The 18,916-nt window shown below is 26.8% G+C and overlaps 2 protein-coding genes across 3 annotated transcripts in view; one reads left to right on the top strand and one right to left on the bottom strand.

Annotated features, from left to right (window-relative positions):
- LOC136969636 (ribosomal protein S6 kinase delta-1) overlaps positions 1–14,334 on the bottom strand; it is a 25,394-nt gene extending 11,060 nt beyond the window's left edge. Inside the window, exons 1-7 of the mRNA XM_067263896.1 lie at positions 14,069–14,334; positions 8,264–8,299; positions 7,912–8,029; positions 7,271–7,386; positions 5,969–6,081; positions 3,449–4,089; positions 1,041–1,162 (exon numbers count right to left, since the gene is read on the bottom strand). Coding sequence (XP_067119997.1) covers positions 1,041–1,162; positions 3,449–4,089; positions 5,969–6,081; positions 7,271–7,386; positions 7,912–8,029; positions 8,264–8,299; positions 14,069–14,257 — 1,335 coding nt within the window. The 5' untranslated portion in view covers positions 14,258–14,334. The remainder of the gene's footprint in view (positions 1–1,040; positions 1,163–3,448; positions 4,090–5,968; positions 6,082–7,270; positions 7,387–7,911; positions 8,030–8,263; positions 8,300–14,068) is intronic.
- Fancl (E3 ubiquitin-protein ligase Fancl) overlaps positions 14,019–18,916 on the top strand; it is an 18,409-nt gene continuing 13,511 nt past the window's right edge. The window contains exon 1 of one of the 2 annotated variants that reach the window (XM_067263875.1): positions 14,019–14,395. In XM_067263875.1, coding sequence (XP_067119976.1) covers positions 14,312–14,395 — 84 coding nt within the window. In that variant the 5' untranslated portion in view covers positions 14,019–14,311. The remainder of the gene's footprint in view (positions 14,396–18,916) is intronic. The other variant, XM_067263876.1, reaches the window with a different exon arrangement.

The following is an 18,916-nucleotide window of genomic DNA, read 5'->3' as shown; positions in this document are numbered from 1 at the left end:
AACAAGCTGATTCATGAGTAACTACTTACAAACTTATCCTTTAATGATCTCATTAAGGAATTGAGGTGGAGCACTAGCATAGCCTCTTCTATGTGGCTTACAAAACTGTTCATTCTCAAAATTTGATGAATTAATTTTGGTTAAACTTTGCCATTTTCCATTAATTGCAATTAGGAATCAAAAAACATAATAAAAAAAATGGGGGTTCATGACTGTTTTTGAGATATAGTGGGTTATAAAGAGACAATGCCCATGCTCCCTGATGTGATTGAGCATGAAATTTAGGGCCAAAATGAAAAGTAGATTCTGCATGCTTAACAGAGAATGAGCATGAAAAACAAACAAAACACAAGAACAAAGCAATTGACACCAACTGCTTGTTCTTAGATTGCCTTTCTGTGTTGGCGAAACGAGTTAGAATTTCTCCTGGTATGTGAATTTCCAATGTTTGAACCATTTTTAAGAATGCATTAAATTCAGATAAAATAAGGCAATATTCTGATGATGTTTTATTTCATTTTATTTGGTATTGTTTGTTAAATAATATAACTATACTATAAGTAAAGTAACACAGATGGCTACTTTGCTACTTTTCAAATAAAAATGAACATTTAATTATGTATTCTTGAAGATATAAAGTTACCTGACATGTTACTATATCCAAAGTCATGAAACAGAAATGCTATCTAATATTATTTCAACTTGAAGTAACAAATATATTTTTAAATGATATTGGCTAAATAAATCTAAAACAAACTTTATTAAATAATGGCACAAATATTTTGTTACTTTGTAAATGTATCTAAGATATAATAAAAATGTAACATATTTCAATCTACTGTATTGTTTATATTGCTACATTTACAGTCTCATTAATGTAATGATAATTTTCCTAAATCAAAATTTCATTAACTCTAAAATTCTTTTCTAATTCTTTCAATTCAACTTATTGAGTGTCAACTGTACTTATTATTAATTTTAATAAGAATTATTTCAAAGAGAAATTTAATAATACATTAATAACAATAACAATTACTTACTGCCCATCTATTTTCATCTTGTAAATGACCAACTACATATTTTTCATATATTTCTTCTGCCCGTGAAAGATATTGTGCAGTTTTTCTCCTAACAGCTTCTCTTTGAGCAGAATTTGTATCACCTAAAATACCAAAACAACAACTGTAATCATATATGAGGAAAAAAAAAAGCTATTCTTTAAATCAGTGATTCCCAACCACTGTACCGTGGCACTGTAGTGTGCCGCAAAATTTTTGAAGTGTACCACCACTGTGAATACCCATACGTAAGCAACGTCAGACTAGTAGTTCAATCAGTTCTAACTTCCTAGGGCATGTTTGGAAATTGTAACTGGTGTTACCTGTAACTGCTGGTAGTTACCAAGGTGTTTAGAAAACATGACCTAAATAACCGTGTTTAAAAATCACTGTTATGACGTCACCAGTTGTCCTGCAGTACTTACCGAAGTAACTGTGCTGCCAAATTATTAAATTATTAAAAGTGTACCGTGACAAAAAAAAGGTTGAGAATCACTGCTTTAAAATTTACAAATATATACAATACAGTCAAACCTGTTTTTATGTGCTCTTTTTATGTGCGATTTTTATTTGTGCGATTTTTTTAATGCGAATTTTTAATTTGTGCGGTATAGTTGGCGACTAGTCTCGTGCGATTCGTCATGTCTTACGTTGACTTATTATAGCTAAATAAACTTATTATAGCATAAATGCACTTATTATAGTAATATTATTGCATGAATATGCGAAAAATAAAATAATTTACTTTTTAAGTCAACAAAACACCACCTGGACAAAAATATGTAAAACAGACGATAGACCAGACGATGCAGTCAAGTGCTGACATCTGTTGTCAATAAATTCTATTTCGTACGGTTTTGAGTTATTTTCTATGCGAGACTTTTTTTATGCGGTCCCTGTTGACCGCATAAAAAAATATTTTTTAATTGTGTTGCGAAAACTATTATTTACAGCCATTCGTGAAGTTTCGTGAGATTTTTTTTTAATGCGTTTTTTTTAATGCAGTCCCTATCCCCCGCATAAAATCAGGTTTGACTGTATATATTTAATTTAATTTATTTGTTAGAAATTTTCATCTTTAATTTTTAACAATCTGATCTTTTACAATAATTTTTGGTGCTTAACTAACTTATTTGAAAATGTAAAATTATATTTTTATTAATTATTAATATAAATACAGTTGAAACATGTATGCAGATTATTATTTATATATTAATTTTTATTGTTGTGTTAATATTTGTAAACATTATTTTTAAAATATATTTTATTGAATATATTAACAAATTCAGCAATGTGAAATGAATTTAGACCAAGTAAAATTGATCATTCTTCCAGAAGATATTTTCAGACTTATTCAAGTTAAAGCTTTTTACAAAAAAAAAAAAACAAATAAATAAATAAAAACCAATTTTATAACTCCAATCACCCATTTAATTTATTTAAAACCATTTAATAATAAAGAATGTACTAACCAAATAACAAACCAAATTTATTATCAGGCTAATTAAAAATACAAATGCTATATAATTTTGGACTAAAGGTAGATGATCAAGTCATCATCTTGTATTAAATTTAAAAGTTAAAACTAAATTAATTAATTTAGAATATTCTGGAAGAAAAGATTGATTCAGAGTAGATCTCTGCAACTCCTTCTTACCATGCAGTTACCAATTACATCTCTGATCTCTGTCTGATCTTCACTTTCAAACTAATTAATTTAGAAGATATAACCATACTGATCACTTACCTACATCTAAACAATCTATATGTTACATATATTGTACATTTTGTACGAATGCATGCTGCTATATACTTTTAATTTATTGATATTTACAGAAGCTCTTTAATCAATCTGATGATGATATGGTGCATGACTATACTGATTAAAATACTTGCACAAATATTAATGAAGAAGCTATTGCACAAAATCAACATTCACAATGATTCATGTGAATATATTTATTTTTCAGGTATGTACTGTATTTCTGCCTAGGCTCTTTACTGCACTATGTATCCAAACAAATTCCAATTCATGGAGTTCTAGCATGCCAGATTATTATTGACTCTTACAGATGGTGCCAAGTTGCCAGATATTCCAGATTATTGAGTACCGGATTAATGAATTTCAACTGCATCAGATTGTGGCTATAATATATTTTGGAATTTCTCTAGATAATACAATAATCCTATTATTCAAACATTTTCAAAACTGATTTTCGGTTTTTTTTGATAATTTTACCCAGATATATTCAGATTTTATACCTGTAATATATATATTTCTAAACAATATCAAATATTTCTGATAACAAAGTAATTAAGAAATGATGCTATCAATATAAAACAATTTAAATCTATATATATTCTAATGTAGCACACTGATTATTATTTACCTTGAACACCTTGTAAAAGTATACCAATTGCTGATCTGTAATAACTAAAAGATAATACAAAGTCTCCGGCAGCTTCAAACTCATGAGCTTGACTAATCAAATTTGCTGCTTCAAACAAGTATGTATTTTCAGGAGCATTAAGAGGAGATGGTAATTCTTCTAATTCAGGAGATGAACCTTCTTTATTTTCAACTTTTGATGATGTATCAACAAGTGGATCAAATTCTTGAAGATCAGGAACAACATGAGATGAAGAATCTTCTAAGATATGTTCAACAGAAAGTTCACTATCTTCTGCATAATCTAATTCTGCAAATGGTTTAGGAAATGATAAAGTTGGTGAAGAAGTAGCTTGATCATCAGAATGAATGTAAGTACATGATTGAATAGCTGATAAAAGCCAACTGTTACTCTCTCCTTCTAAAGAATTCAAGTGATCAGTATTTTTCTCTAGGAGAGGATCAAATAAAGCTAAATCATTGCTTGGAAGAGGAGTTCCCAGTCTAGAATCATCATCAGTAAATGTAGTCCTGTCATCATCATCAGAAGGATGAGAACTGAGACTTATATCATCAGCAGTTTGGCAATGTTCCCATATACCTCCTAATAAATTACTAGGTTCAGCAATGTGTTTTTCTTCTCTAAAAGAGTGAAAAAAAAATTAAAATATTTTAAAAATCAATAAGAGTTTTAAAATCAGTAATCAAATTTCAAAATGTTTTGGCATCACCAAAAGATTATTAGCTAACTGATTGTAAATTTAAATAAATTATTATTAAAAATTCAAAAAAAATTCTAAGAATTTAGTAATATTAAATTTTTACTTTTTTACTACTTATATAATTATTAAAGTGCATCCCATAAATATAAAAGCACTAATAGATATCTGTATAAAATCATTTACACTGAAAACTCTGCAAAAATAATTTATTTTCGGCTTTGTTTTGTCCTGTTTGTAAACTTTAAAGGGCATCCTGTTGTTTTCTTTTGAACTGTATCAATCTCAAAGATTAATAAAGCTATGGATTACATGGATGACCAATTTAACTTTTTAGCACTTATTTTTGCAGAATAATTTTCATCTCTAAGAGCAAAAATTTTGTCTTTCTCTGAATCTGTTAGGGGTTTGTCTTGTCCCATTATTAAATCAATAAGTCTAACCAACTACAGACATTTCCAGTAGTTTCTGCTGGGTTAATATTGCCCTCTGGTATCTTAGTATCAATCTTCCTTTATATTTTTGGGGCAGTCAACTTTTAAAATTGTTATTTAATTTTTTCTGTCTTAATAAATTATTATTATTTTTTAAATGTATATTTTTAAAGGCTTAAACAAAATAAAAACATATAGGATATGCAAAGCTTTCTATGTGAATAATTTTATATGAAAATCTACTAGTGCCTTATATTTACGAGATGCACATTATTTCCATTAGCTTTGTGGTTTATTATAAAAAGTTTATTAAAAACAATGCAGATATAATTTTTAGTTGATCATTAATTTAAAATTATAATTCATTTAAAATTTTACATTAATTATAGGTTGTTTTCTTATTCAGCAATAGAATATTAATAAAGTTATATCAAATTTTAGAATTCTATTACTGTACTGGATGAAATACTTGATTCTAATATTAAAAATTCTATAAAAGAAGCCATGTATTCTTAATTGTTTTTATTTTTCTTTTATGTGGTATCGTCATACCACATTTTGTTGCATTTCCTTATATATGCAATGAGTTAATGATATTTTTGTAAACTAGGGACTATCTTTCAATTTTAAGCATTAGTGTATATAAATTATACTCAAAATTCTCAATAAATTATACTCCAAAAAATACTAGCTGCTGAAAAATTATTTGATAGGAATTTAATACATAATTAATGAGATAATTTTAATAAAAGGAAAAAGCTTTTAAATTATGACAATAGAATAATTAAATGTATGAACTTTTACATATACTAGAAATTTTCCTGTAAACAAAAATTGTTTGGTTTTTCAAAAATTTTTAATATAAATTAATTAAAAAACATTAACAAAAAACATAATACAGTAGAGCATCGATTATCCGACTTAATTGGGGACTGGGGTTGGTCGGATAACTGAAAAGTCGGATAACCGAAAAGTATGAAAAATACATTATTAGTATAGTGTATTAGGCCTGGTTTAAATACTTCCTCCCTTTCATGGTCGAGCCAGTGCTGCCAGCTAAAACATGCAAAAATTTAACAAAAATAATATTAAAGTAGCCAAGACATAACCAAATACTGTAGTGCCACATCACTAGCGGACATTTGAATTTGCTGACTAGAATGTGGTCGGTTAACCGATAAGTCGGTTAATCGGGGGTCGGATAATCGATGCTCTACTGTATTACAGTTTTTACTGTAATATTAAATTTAAAGTAAAATTCTAATATAAATTAAATAAGACAATTTTACAAATAATATTAGGTAATACATAGAATTTGAATTGTGAAAATCAATTTATTTAATAAAGTATATATTTAATAAAGCATACTTTGTATTTATACACGTTTTCTGAGAGGTAGATTGAGGCTGTATTTTTAAAGGAGAAAACAACTTATTTTGAATGAGTTCTTCATTTTCAGAAGGTTGAAACTGTTGGCCATCCTATAAAATAAAAAAAAATGTTTATTTTCTATTATTAAAAATTAAAAATAGCAGTTATAAATGCTTAAAATTTATTTTTATGTATAATCTTTATTGAAAATTTATAATAAATATAAATTATAATTTAAAAGAACCCAAGAAAACTGACACACAACAATTAAATAATCTAATCATACACTAACATTAGGATATTCATTAACTCAAAAATGTTATGGTTTTTTATAATATCCATTATTGAAAAGAAAAATTTATATTTTTAAAAGTTTCTCATATCTAATTAATATACAAAAACATCTGATTTTTAAGTAAAAAAAAAACATTAATAAAAATTATTTCTGAATTTAAAACTTAATAATCTTATAAATCAGAAACTTAAATGTTTGCAAATAAATTTATATATATATTACAATGTTTTAATATTGAAAAATACTTTAAATTTTGCAGAGTACTGTACATATTAGGAGGATTTATGATCCATAGCTTTTCTTACTAAACTGTTGATGCTTTTCCCAATCTCATTTTTGTTAGTACAGGTTCTGCAACAAAAGCCAACAGCGTAATAGAAAGCTTCCCTGGATTGCTAATTATTGAAATGAATCAATAACAGAGTCATTTTGTTATTTAAAAAAAATGGCAGAAAAAGTTCCTCAAAAGATGATGATGCTAACCAATTAAGTGGTCTGACAAATATTAAATGAGGAGTGCAAATCTTTCCATTGGAATGTGTGTTTACAGTTCATAGCTATTGTAGAATGCTCCTTTTTCTAACAATGATAAAAGTTTTCCATCAGGAATACCCTTATTGAATTTTAATGTTGTAAAAGGACAGCATTCATTTTTAGATTGCATTTAATTGACTAGTCTAGTATCATAGTGTATATACATTAGCTGAAAAAAATTTTAATTCATTCCTTTAAAAAAATTAATTTTTTAAAATATATTTTGTTAATTTATCAAAATTATAATCATTATATTTCAAATAATTTATAAATATTTAAATTATTTATGAACATAATAGTTAAATATGATTTGCTACAAGTAGAAATCCAAAAATATTTATTTTGTCATTAAAATTATTTTATTCCTGTATCCAAAATATCAAATTAAGTAAAAGAAATAATTAGATCCAGATAGACTGAATAATTTTAACAGTAAACCACCATTTCTTAGAATTCTATTCAATTTATACCTCAAAAAATTTAACAAAAACTTGACTAGTAAACAACGAAGAATGTTGTGCTGCAAATTCTAATAACTGAAGTGCACTTTTTCGTCTTTCTTCTATTACTTCTGCAGCAAATCTACCTATAAATATAAATTAATATACATTTACAATAAAATAAAAAAAAACACAAAATTAAACTAAAACAAGTAAAAATAGTGATCAACACATTGTACTGTACATTTAAGGCAATTACCTAAATAATTATTTCAATTTTAGATAATAAAAATTTAACCTTACGTATTTCATAAAATAAATATTAGTAAACAATATCTATATAACAGATGATTTAACTAGAATTATTACAATTATTTAAATTCATATTGATAGTAAGCTGATTATAAGAAACAGTGACACAGAAAATATATCCTGGCAATAAATTATACAAAAAAATCCTACATATAGTACTTTTAAATAAATATTAAAGCATAAGATCAAAGAATTTACTATCAAATCAATTATTAATAGAGTATAACTGTTAATTTTATTGTCCTAGCAATGACAGCTCACATATTGCAGAGAATCAACTTATGGATAGTTCTGATGCTTTTATATAAAACAGGCATTAAATATAAAATAGAAATTTAAATTTATTTTTAGAAACTTACCAAAAAATCTTGCTTCAGCAAATTTTGGAAAAATTCCTTTTAAATGTAAATTCTGATGAATGGTACTGAGTGCTTTATGAAGTTTTTTGAAATCATTGTATCTTTTCCATACAATAACCTAATAAATTTTAAAGTTATTTCAAAATAGTTAATAAACTGCTTTTTGTTATTTCATTAATTTTTAATAAATTTAATACATTTAATACATTTTTAATAAATTATTTAAAATATATGAAAATATTGTAAAATAATTTAGAAGAGATTTAAACATCTAAAATATAACAAATTACTTCTCAAATGAATATTTCATAAAAATAAGCAGCACAAAGTTTCTACATCTAGAAAAAACTACCTGTGTAACTGCTTCCACAGAATTCTTGGGAAATACCTGAAAAGATTTTAAAAACAGAAAATAGTTCAAAATTTTAAGTAATAAATTTTACTCTTTTTATATAATTAAATTATACAGATTACAGTATAACTTATATCTACTGTATATTTCACCTTCCCAAATTATTATCTAGAATTTAATACTTTCTTATCGGTTTGTAAAATAACTTATGAAAGAGCAATTTTCCCCAAGAACTTTTTTTACTTAATATGTTTATTTCATTTTGTATATTTAACATTCATAGAAATTATATGTTATTCCTTAAATTCTTCAAAACTTACAATTACTGGTAAACAAATTTAGATAATAACTATCTCATTGTATTATTATTACTAGGCATTTTATAAGAAAATTAAACTGAGCTCCATTGCATAGAAAATTAAAACTGTGTAAAGGAAGGGTTTAAAACTGATCTAAATCTAAAATAAAAAATTGTTGTAGAGATCAATATAAATTGACAGCAATCAGAAACTCGACATGACCAGCTTACAACCAGCAGTCAGCCTATAGATTTTACATGGCAAACTTTTACCTTGAATATCTCAGTCCATAGCTCAAATTTCAAAATTCTGGCTTTGTCATAACATATGGTTATTAGTTACATTTGTTTATATTTCTATGTATTTATTGCTTTTGAATGTTTATTATAGCAGTAAATCAAGATATTATTTTTGTAACAACTTAAGCAACTAATGGTCAGATTGCTGCACAAGAAAAAATAAACTGATCGCCATTTAAAATAGAAATGTATTTTTATGAACTGAAAATATTAATAAAAAATATTATTCAGTATATAATTAGTTTAATTTATTTGATATAGATTTTGCATTATTAAATAAATACATAAGTTCCAATCTAACAAATGAACTTATTTTAAATACCAACAAATTGAGAATAAAAATATCCTAAATTTTAATTTAAAGAAAAGTTTGATTTATGTATAATTCATAACATCAAATAATTTAAATTTTTGAAAATAAAAAATCCGTAACAGTTAATGATAAATTTTTCTGCTTAATACGAGTGAAATAAATAATAATTATCTTAAAATATAAAATTTTGTATTAATTTTGGTAGTAAAAAAATATTCTAAAGATAATTTTCTGTACAAATTTAAAACATTAAAAAATTTTGGTAATGCATTGTGAATTAAACAAATAAAAAATCTTATATTTCAAATGGTATTATCATCAGGAATAAGAAAATTTCCTTTTGTTTGTTTCTTATTGAATATTTATATTTATATTTATATGAATTGTACATACATAAAAAAAAAACATTTTGAATAATTCATGGTAATAGAATAATTTTAAAATTTAGCAATTTATGTAATTGTAATGAATATTTCTTGAAGTGAATAATTAGTCTACATAATAAAAATTATTTTGAAAAGTATTTATAAAATAATTGCACAAGTAAATTTTTAAAGAATCATTTAATACAGAATTTAACTTCTTATTTTTTATATATTTATCTATTACATATTTTTCAAGAAAGTTCGTTGATGTAATAAAGTATTGAAAGTTCTTGAAATAAAAAAAAAATACAATCTTCTTAGCTTAATTATGATTATACAGATATCCCTTGCTTAACATGGTTTTGCTTAATGTGGGATTTGATTAACACATGAAATTAATTGTGGTAATCCATTTTTATACATGGCATAAGTTTTAATTAATGTGGCTTTAACAGCTGTCTTGACTTAACATAGATATGTTTTTCTCGGCAAATAAGGTGTTAGTGAATTTGCTATTTTTGTTTATTAAAATAAAAATATTTGTTATTAACCGAAAATTTGTTCTAGTGGGTGGTGATTGTTTGGTCGTGTACCAAGGTACTACTGTATCTGATTAATGCAATTTTGATATACACAATAGCATCGAGGGATTAATTAACTGTGTTAATCAAGGGATACCTGTAATATTAGAAAATGATGCATAATTAGCTTTTGTAAATTTCTATTTGATAGATCAAAGCAAACAAAATAAAAAATTTGAGATTAAAACAAAACAGATTTGAATTAAATGCTTCTTAACACTCAAAAAATACTTTCAATTGCAATAACTAGATCTTAACATTAGATTTCACAAAAATATCCATTATTATTTATTTACTAATTTTACATTGTGTCATTTGAAAAATTTCATTTCTTTTTTCTGTTTAATAAATTATTATTAAATAAACTAACTCGAAACATATGAATAATAGTATGAGCTTATATTCAATATCAACAATTTCACATATCTTTTTAAGCTTTATTTAATTTTAATCTATAGTTTTAATTTTATTTGGTAGAATTATAAATAATTTTTATTTTCTAGACACTACACAGAATATAAAATCATTAAAACAATTTACTATAAATCAAATTTTCTTTTGGTTAAACAGTTTTTATGTTGAATAAAAACATAAAAGATTAAAACATTCTGTCCACAAAACTTGATAATGGAAATGCCACTCATGAAAATCCATTCATTTGATAAAATATACTATACATATTCTTTTTCTGTGTTCCAAGCATTATAAATCTAAATGAAAAGTTAATAACATGTTTATAAGCTTTGATATGAAATTAGAAGTAAATTTCTATCTATAAAAATCCATTTATTTTCAAAAGAGTGGGGAAAAACTGAGTTTTTTCCAATTCTTAGGTCAAATTTAAAAATTCATTGAAATCTATTCATTTTTAATTAAAATTTTTCAAATACTGAAAATAGCTTATGATTTTTTACATATTAAATGAGTAAATGAACTATCAACAAACAACACAGAATTAATTAATATAAATGAGCAATTATTTATTGTGACATCGCCACAATGCTGGGTTGTAATTTTTAATCATATTTTTAATTTAACTTAAAATATATGCTCTCCATCTCAAATTAGTAGCGACTTGCCTCTGTACATTATACTTTTCCTTTAACAATAGAGTTGTTCCGGTCATCTATCTAACACCTTTCAGAGGACAATTTTTTGAACTGAAATAACATGACTTCCAGTTTGTGTCGGAAGTTCGTATATAATTAATTGCGGCCTCCTGCCCCTAACCTTTCCATATCTGGTCTCATCTTTCATTTATCTAACTCTGTTCTTGAGGTTAAGGAAAGACAAATAGACAGATAACAGTGAGAATTTATAGATGTACAATTTTTTCAAATTGCAGCCCAATTACAAATCCAGTCCAGAAAGAAAAATTTATGTTATTCCAAATGGGAATTAATATTTGAAATGTATTTGCTTCCAAGTATCATTTATGAACATTATTGTTAAATTATTCAATTAATGATAGCTAAAAAACCATTTAAAAACCATTATTTTAGTAATCACTGTTTATTCTCATTGACCAAAGGAAAGTTTTTTTTATGTAAATTGTAATTTAGTCTAAATTAACATGTTAAAATATTTTAACATATTTATAATAATTTAATGATTATAATTTTATTGAAAAATTTTTAATAAAAATTGATTTTATGGGAATTAAACTTGGTTTTAATGAGATTACAAAATAGATATAATTAGATATGAAATACATTTAAAGTTATTAAATACTTTTAAATGTTTATTCTTGATTACACATCAGTTTTACTTTAAAGATACAAATACGAGTATTGCACAGGACATACTTAGAAACTTCATACAGTACTTATTATTCAAAATATTTTAAAATTCATCTAAGAAAAATCATCAGCTATAAAATCTTTAATTCTATAAGCAATTAACATATGAAAAACTTCATTTTATACTAAGATATTGAAAATTCCATCAAACAATTGTTAATATTCAGCCCAAATAAAACATTTTAAAAAAAAATCTTAATAAGAATATGAAACATACATTAAATTATTTATTTATAAGAATAACCTATTTTCTAGCCATTTTCTGCACTAATCAGATGTATACACATCAAAAATATTCTAATTAAACCTTACAAGTACAGTAGGTCCTCAAATTATGAGGGTTTCATTTAAGTACCAAATGATATGACAGTATGTAAACATTATAAACATTATCATTAACAGCCAAAGAGAATAATTCTGCTGCACACACAATTTTGAATTGTGAACATATTTTGAATAATGTATGCAGGCTTTTCTATCATAAATCACTTAATTCAAACACATGTAATGTGTTTGAATTAAGTGGTTTTATGCATTTCCAATTAACATAAATGAACGTTAAGAATGTTTATATTAGCAGAAATATTTCTACAGTTTTTGAGATTCAATAAAATCAAGATCTTGAGGAAAAAGCACATAAGATGCTCAAAAACATCTGATAAGTAATTTATTTAGAAAATCTTATAGTTTTTTTTTATCTAACATTTAATCTTTTTATCCATTTCCTTTTTATATTTGGAATATTAATTTTAAAATGTTACTTTATCTAAAATTTTATTAATTGGCTATCTTTATCATTCTCATATAGTACACTTGATAGTAATAATAATAATAAAAGTATGTCAGGTCATGCTAAAGTTATTTTCTTATATTTGTTTATATTTTGCTGCTTGGTTAATTATTAATATTAACATCCACTTTTATTTCAAATCCGACGATTTTGCCTCTTGTAAATTCTGTTTACTGTATTACTGATAATGCATGCTAATAATCTCAACTGATACATTGCTTAATATTAAAATGGCATTTAAATTATTTACTAACAATTTCATCGGCATCAATCAAAATTCACTTTAAATCAATTAAATAATTCATGAATGAAAGATAAGTCGATGTAAATTAATAGATTGGCTATTTAGGGCATTTGACATATAACCATCAAATGCTCTAGCTACCTATTTAACAGGTTTGGTTCCTATTTGGACCAAAATACATTTTACTATCTATATCTTGGTTTCTTTATACAGATGTATGATTTCTACTTTGAATAATTCTTGTTTTGTAAATATTTCTAATAATACTAAATCTTGATAATTCAAAAAAAAAAAAAAAAAAAAAAAAAAAAAAAAAATGATAAGCTGACCATCAAGAGAAGAGGGAGCTGGAGATTTTTTCCCCATAGTGATTTCTACCCCTATAAATTAATGTTATTTTTTACTAGCAGAAAAAATAATAAAATAATTAAGGCTACTTTTTATTAATAAAGAAACATTCTATGAATTTCACTTCTTCAAAAAAGGAAGGGACAACATGGGCCCGCTCTACTCCAGCTATAAGATAAGGAAAGACAAATAGACAGACGACAGTGAGAATTTATAGGTGTACAATTTTTTCAAATTGCAGCCCAATTACAAATCCAGTCCAGAAAGAAAAATTTATGTTATTCCAAATGGGAATTAAAATTTGAAATGTATTTGCTTCCAAGTATCATTTATGAACACAACAGTATCCATTTCCTTTTTATATTTGGAATATTAATTTTAAAATGTTACTTTATGTTACTGTTAAAAAAATATAATTTTTCCACAAAAAAATTCAATTTCTGAAAGAAAATAAAAAAAAAAACCTTTAAATACCAAATTCAAAAATAAATCAAATTAAATTGCATTATCATCAGGCATGATTGTGACAGCCACAAACTTTAAACTTGGCGAATATTATAGTACTTATGTTTGCATTTAAAGTATTACCGGAATTAAAATTAGAAACATTTATAATACATACAAATGTAAAAACAATTATAAATTTTGGAAACACATGACTAAATCAATATCGAAAAAAAATAAACAAACAAACAACTAACGAGCGTATAACACACATCTGTCATTAATTAATAAAACTTCCCGTATTATATCGAGTTAGTTCTAACCTTAGAGACAACTTTATAAACAGTATATCCCTTTTTGTGTTTTCTTGGTTCGGTTACATCGAATACCCTAACCCACGGATCATCATCTTTCCTCGACATCTTTCTTCCATCACGTGGTTTTCGAAATCGACATTGCACCGACAGATGGCGTTTTTGTAATTTGATTACACTTGGTTGGTGCATAAGCATGCTTTTTGTTGTTATTTTAAGTTTTGTATTATTTACTGTAAATTATACGTAAAAATGAATGAGCTGAGGAAGAGATTTCCCTTGTTGATGCCTGTAAACCATAAATTAACAGAATTTTATGGTTATATTAAAGTTTTGGTGAGTTATATTTATATTTAAATTAATAAGATATAAAAATAAGAACATTATTAAAATTTTAAAAACATTTCTTTATTATAAAACAGATGCTTTATCATTAATATAAATTTTTCTATTTAAATAGCAATCGTATTCAAAAACATTTTACAACTCGATGAATTAGTTTATATCCTATGTTTTTCTGTTAAAAAACAAGAGTATAGAATGTGAAATTTTATTCAGATTGAACTTTTGTTGATACTGTTGTCTTAATACTTGATCATGATTGTTTATATTGTTTAGTGTGCATATACAATGAATAATTTTTATAACAAATTTTTCCAGGCATACTTCTGGTTTTTTTTTTTTTTTGACATATTTTAAAAGCTTTTTATCAGGTCTTATTTTGAAAAATAGATTTTGAACACAATAGCTTAAAATTAAAGTTGATAAATAATTTACTTTTAATTAAGTCAACACTGCACCTATTCTTTTCAGCCCTTGTCATAGGTGCCTCATCAAAGACAAATGATCAACATGGACATTAGTTGGAGGAACGTTCATTGTGAAAGCTTACTAATTTATATAGTGAATTTTGTGATGAACATCTCTTGAAAATGTTACACCACTTCTCACTTATACATGGAGTTGCCAATTTTCAGATCAACAAATTCTAAACAGTTTTACTATTTCTTCTCTATGGGCATAGTGCCTTCAGAGAGGAAAGAGTAAAAAAAGAATAAGATGGCTGGCTGAGTTAAGGTATCAGCTTACCCCACTATGGGTAGATGGGATTGAATCCAGGCAAGCAACTTCAGGAATTTTTCATGATCTATTCCAGATATGTTGGGTTCCATCCATCACCACCCTGTGCAGACATCTCATGTTGTCTTGCTAAACCTATAAATACTATAATGTATTCTGCATTGCAGTATTTATAAAAATCAAGCTGGTATAACTCAGTCATGACCAACCTGTGGCCCTAAGTTTTGGCAATGTAATTTTACTTTTTTGTTTTCTTGTGTCATTATGTGACCTTAATTAAGCCGATATTTATGATGAAGAAAATTCAAACTAAAGTTGTCAATGGAAAGAAGAGAATAAACTATATATTACTAGTTTGCATTTACCATCTCATATGCATCTGCTGTTTGGAGCACTGCAGCCTCTCAATCTCATAACCATCAGCTTCTGAGGTCTGCACAACAGATTGCCTTATTACGACTTACCAAGTGCTATTCCACTATTTCGAATGCAGCTCTTCCTGTGGTGGCTGGGAAGCTCCCCATCCTCCAATTTCTCCAATTTAATAGCAAATGTTTCTGTATCTCTAGGGGCAGGGATATTGATATTAATGGAACCACCTTCAATGTCACCATGTTTGAATTGGACAGGCTTGTATCTACACTCCCACATCCTGCCTTAAGGAAGGGACTCTTTCCTTGTGTTACCTCTACAGAGATTGAAGATTTTACAGATGGATCCAAATCATTGAATGGCACGGCAAGTGCCTTTGTGATATTTCAGGCCGGTGAAGAGGTTTACAATGATTCCTTTGCTCTACACCCGGAATGCTCTGTTTTCCAATCTGAGATCTTCGCTGTATTGATGGCAATCAACTGGTGCAACACTAACTTTGTAAACAAACTCATAAACATCTTCACAGATAGTGCTGCGACTGTTGCTGCTTTGGGGAATAAAGATAATACTCACCCTGTTGCGAATGACATCTTTGCTGCAGCTTCTACATCTTTTAACGAGTATGCCATCAATTGGATCGAAGGACACAGTGGCATTCTGGGTAATGAACAGGCTGACTTCCTTGTGCGAAATGTAATGCCTAATTCTGATACTCCTCCTGCTTACAATCTCATTCCTAAGTCAAGTCCTTAAATACCTTATCTGGAACAATGCCTTAGAGACCTGGTAGCTGGATTGGGACAAGATTCCACAACAGCACATAACAAGAAGTTTTATCCCAAAGGTCAAGGAACATGTTCGCAGCAAATGGATTCAACTCACACATGATTTAGCCCAATTTTTGACAGAACACAGGCACGTTGGGACTGTCCATAAATTACGTAAGGTAATTTTGGGGTGGATGGGGGTCAAGGATTTGTTACGATTTCTTACTCAGGGGTAGGGGGTAATAGATCTCGTCTTACGTAATATTCTTATTTTTATTTTTTGATCTCGTTGAGTGGTGGAGTTTTGAATTTGGCTTCAATTTGGCAGTTTCTATTAAGAATACTCGTTGTACCAATGCCATCTCGTGTGATGTGATAGAATAATAACGCTAGCAGATTCACGCTCTACACATTTTTTATCATGGGAGAAAGACAGTCTGGTGGTTTCTCTCTATTGTTTTGTTTTGTATGACGTTTCTGTTTACACGTGTAGTAGCTAGTCGATCTGTCAAAGTTTTTTGCGTCCTTTTGTGAAAATTAAAATTAATATAAAAATGAATATTATGATGTTGATTAATGATAATAATAATGAGAAGATTGTTAATAATTAAAAAATAAAGTTCTTAAAATAAATTGTTCATTCAAATTCATTAAATTTTTATATTTTTAAATTTGTTCACATAAAGTCTTTATAAATAATAGTACATATTAATTAACTAATTAATAATTATATATTTTGGACCTAAGATTTTTAGGGTTTCATAAAAAACTTTTTTTTTTGTTAAAATCTTTTTTTTTTAAATCATGCCTAAATATTACGTAAAATAGGGAAGGGGAGGGGGGATCAAAGAAAATATTATGGTTTCTTACACAGGGGTGGGTGGGGGTCTAGAATGGCCTAAATCGCCCTTACGTAATTTATGGACGGCCCCTTTTGTGTTTACCTGAAAAGATTTCACCACTCTAATTCTGACTGCTGTCAGCTCTGTGGGGTGCAAGATGGTATCATGCACTATTTATACAACTGTCCTATGCAGCATGCCAATATGAACAATATAGACTGGCCAGTAAAGTCTGATTTTTTCTTACAAAGCAACAGCAACTTTAACTTGTTAAAGGAATTTGTTTCATTCTACTCTATTAGATGTGGGATCAGTTGACTTGCTCTCTAGTGATCTGGTTCACTCTAGCCTTGGTGCCAATGTATTTACATGCCTTGCTATGCTACAACAGCATGTAGACTTTGATGTACAACAATGTTACTTAGTTATAGTTTACTTTTATTTTGATTCTTCTATTTTTTAATCTTTTATTTAATTTTTATTCTTATTTCCATTTATTTTATTTTTTATTTTTACTTTTCTCTGCCATTATGTTATTGTATCCCTTGTATGACCAACAGCATGCATCTACTATGTATTTTTCTTTATTCCTGCCTGGCTATGCTCAGCAGTGTCAGACAATAAAGATTATTTTGACTGACTAAGTTTGCGTATTATTAGCTATATATTATTTTAATATCTGGTATATATGATATGTATGTTGTAGATGATATACTAGCCTCTCAGATAACTTACTGGACTAATTATTGCACCTTTTACCAGTGGGATTTTAGAAGAATGCTAATGTTTTTGACCCAGTTTTTGAGTTAATGAGTCATCATCCACTGCTGTCGAAAGTCAGAACTCTGGATAAGGTTCAGTAATTAATTAACTACTGGTGGTTATGGTGTTGGTGTTCCATAAGAAAAAACTTATGCAGCTCACTGGAAGCATATGAAGGCTTCTCTTGTGGCCCTCATCCAGTAAAGGTTTCTCATCACCAGTTTAATCCAATAATCGAACAACTTGAGCATTTGATCATCATACATTATGTGCTTTTTGTTCATTATAGAAATTAATTTTATAGACTCACAGACTCTTCCGAGAGGGGAAAACTTTTAAGTTCACATATCTTAATTATATCATTAACTTTATTTTACTTTTATTATTAAAATACTGAATAATTTTCCATTGACATCAACTTAATTTTATAAGAGTAATTGTTTGAGGCAGATAGTCAAATATTTGCAAATGTCTAAATATTCTTTATGTAACATTTCTTGACATTTGGCTATTAAATAGTAAATTTATTAATGAGAATACTATTCTAACAAAAAATTACACCACATACTTATTTAAAAATTTAATGCAAAAATTAATTTAGCTTCTCTGATTATTAATTATACTCTGTAAAAATTTCTTATCTCTGTTATAAATTTATACAAAAGTAATTAGAGATTGACATCTTGTATAAAATTATCTACATCTTATTATTTTCTGTAGTTTTAAATTTTCACTGTAATATGCAGTTATCTGAAAATAGTATATTATTTGTTTATGTTAATGTGTTACAGTAAATTACTGGCATTATTAATACACAAATATTGCTTAAGGACTATGTATATAAAAATGTAATTTTAATGATTTGTCTAGATTTAAAACATATTTGTAAAATGAACATGTGACGTGTACACTGTATAAATATTCTACATAAAAAACATATAAGGTTAAAATCAGTTTGTTATATATGACACCTGTTGCATGTCTAGTGTTAGGAAAAGTATAAAAAATATTAAGAAATTTTTTATTATTTT

The sequence above is a fragment of the Centruroides vittatus genome, unplaced genomic scaffold (genome assembly GCF_030686945.1).
Source record: "Centruroides vittatus isolate TY-2023 unplaced genomic scaffold, ASM3068694v2 contig_18, whole genome shotgun sequence".
In the NCBI taxonomy this organism is placed as follows: Eukaryota; Metazoa; Arthropoda; class Arachnida; order Scorpiones; family Buthidae; genus Centruroides; species Centruroides vittatus.
This window is presented reverse-complemented; position numbering and strand designations above follow the sequence as displayed.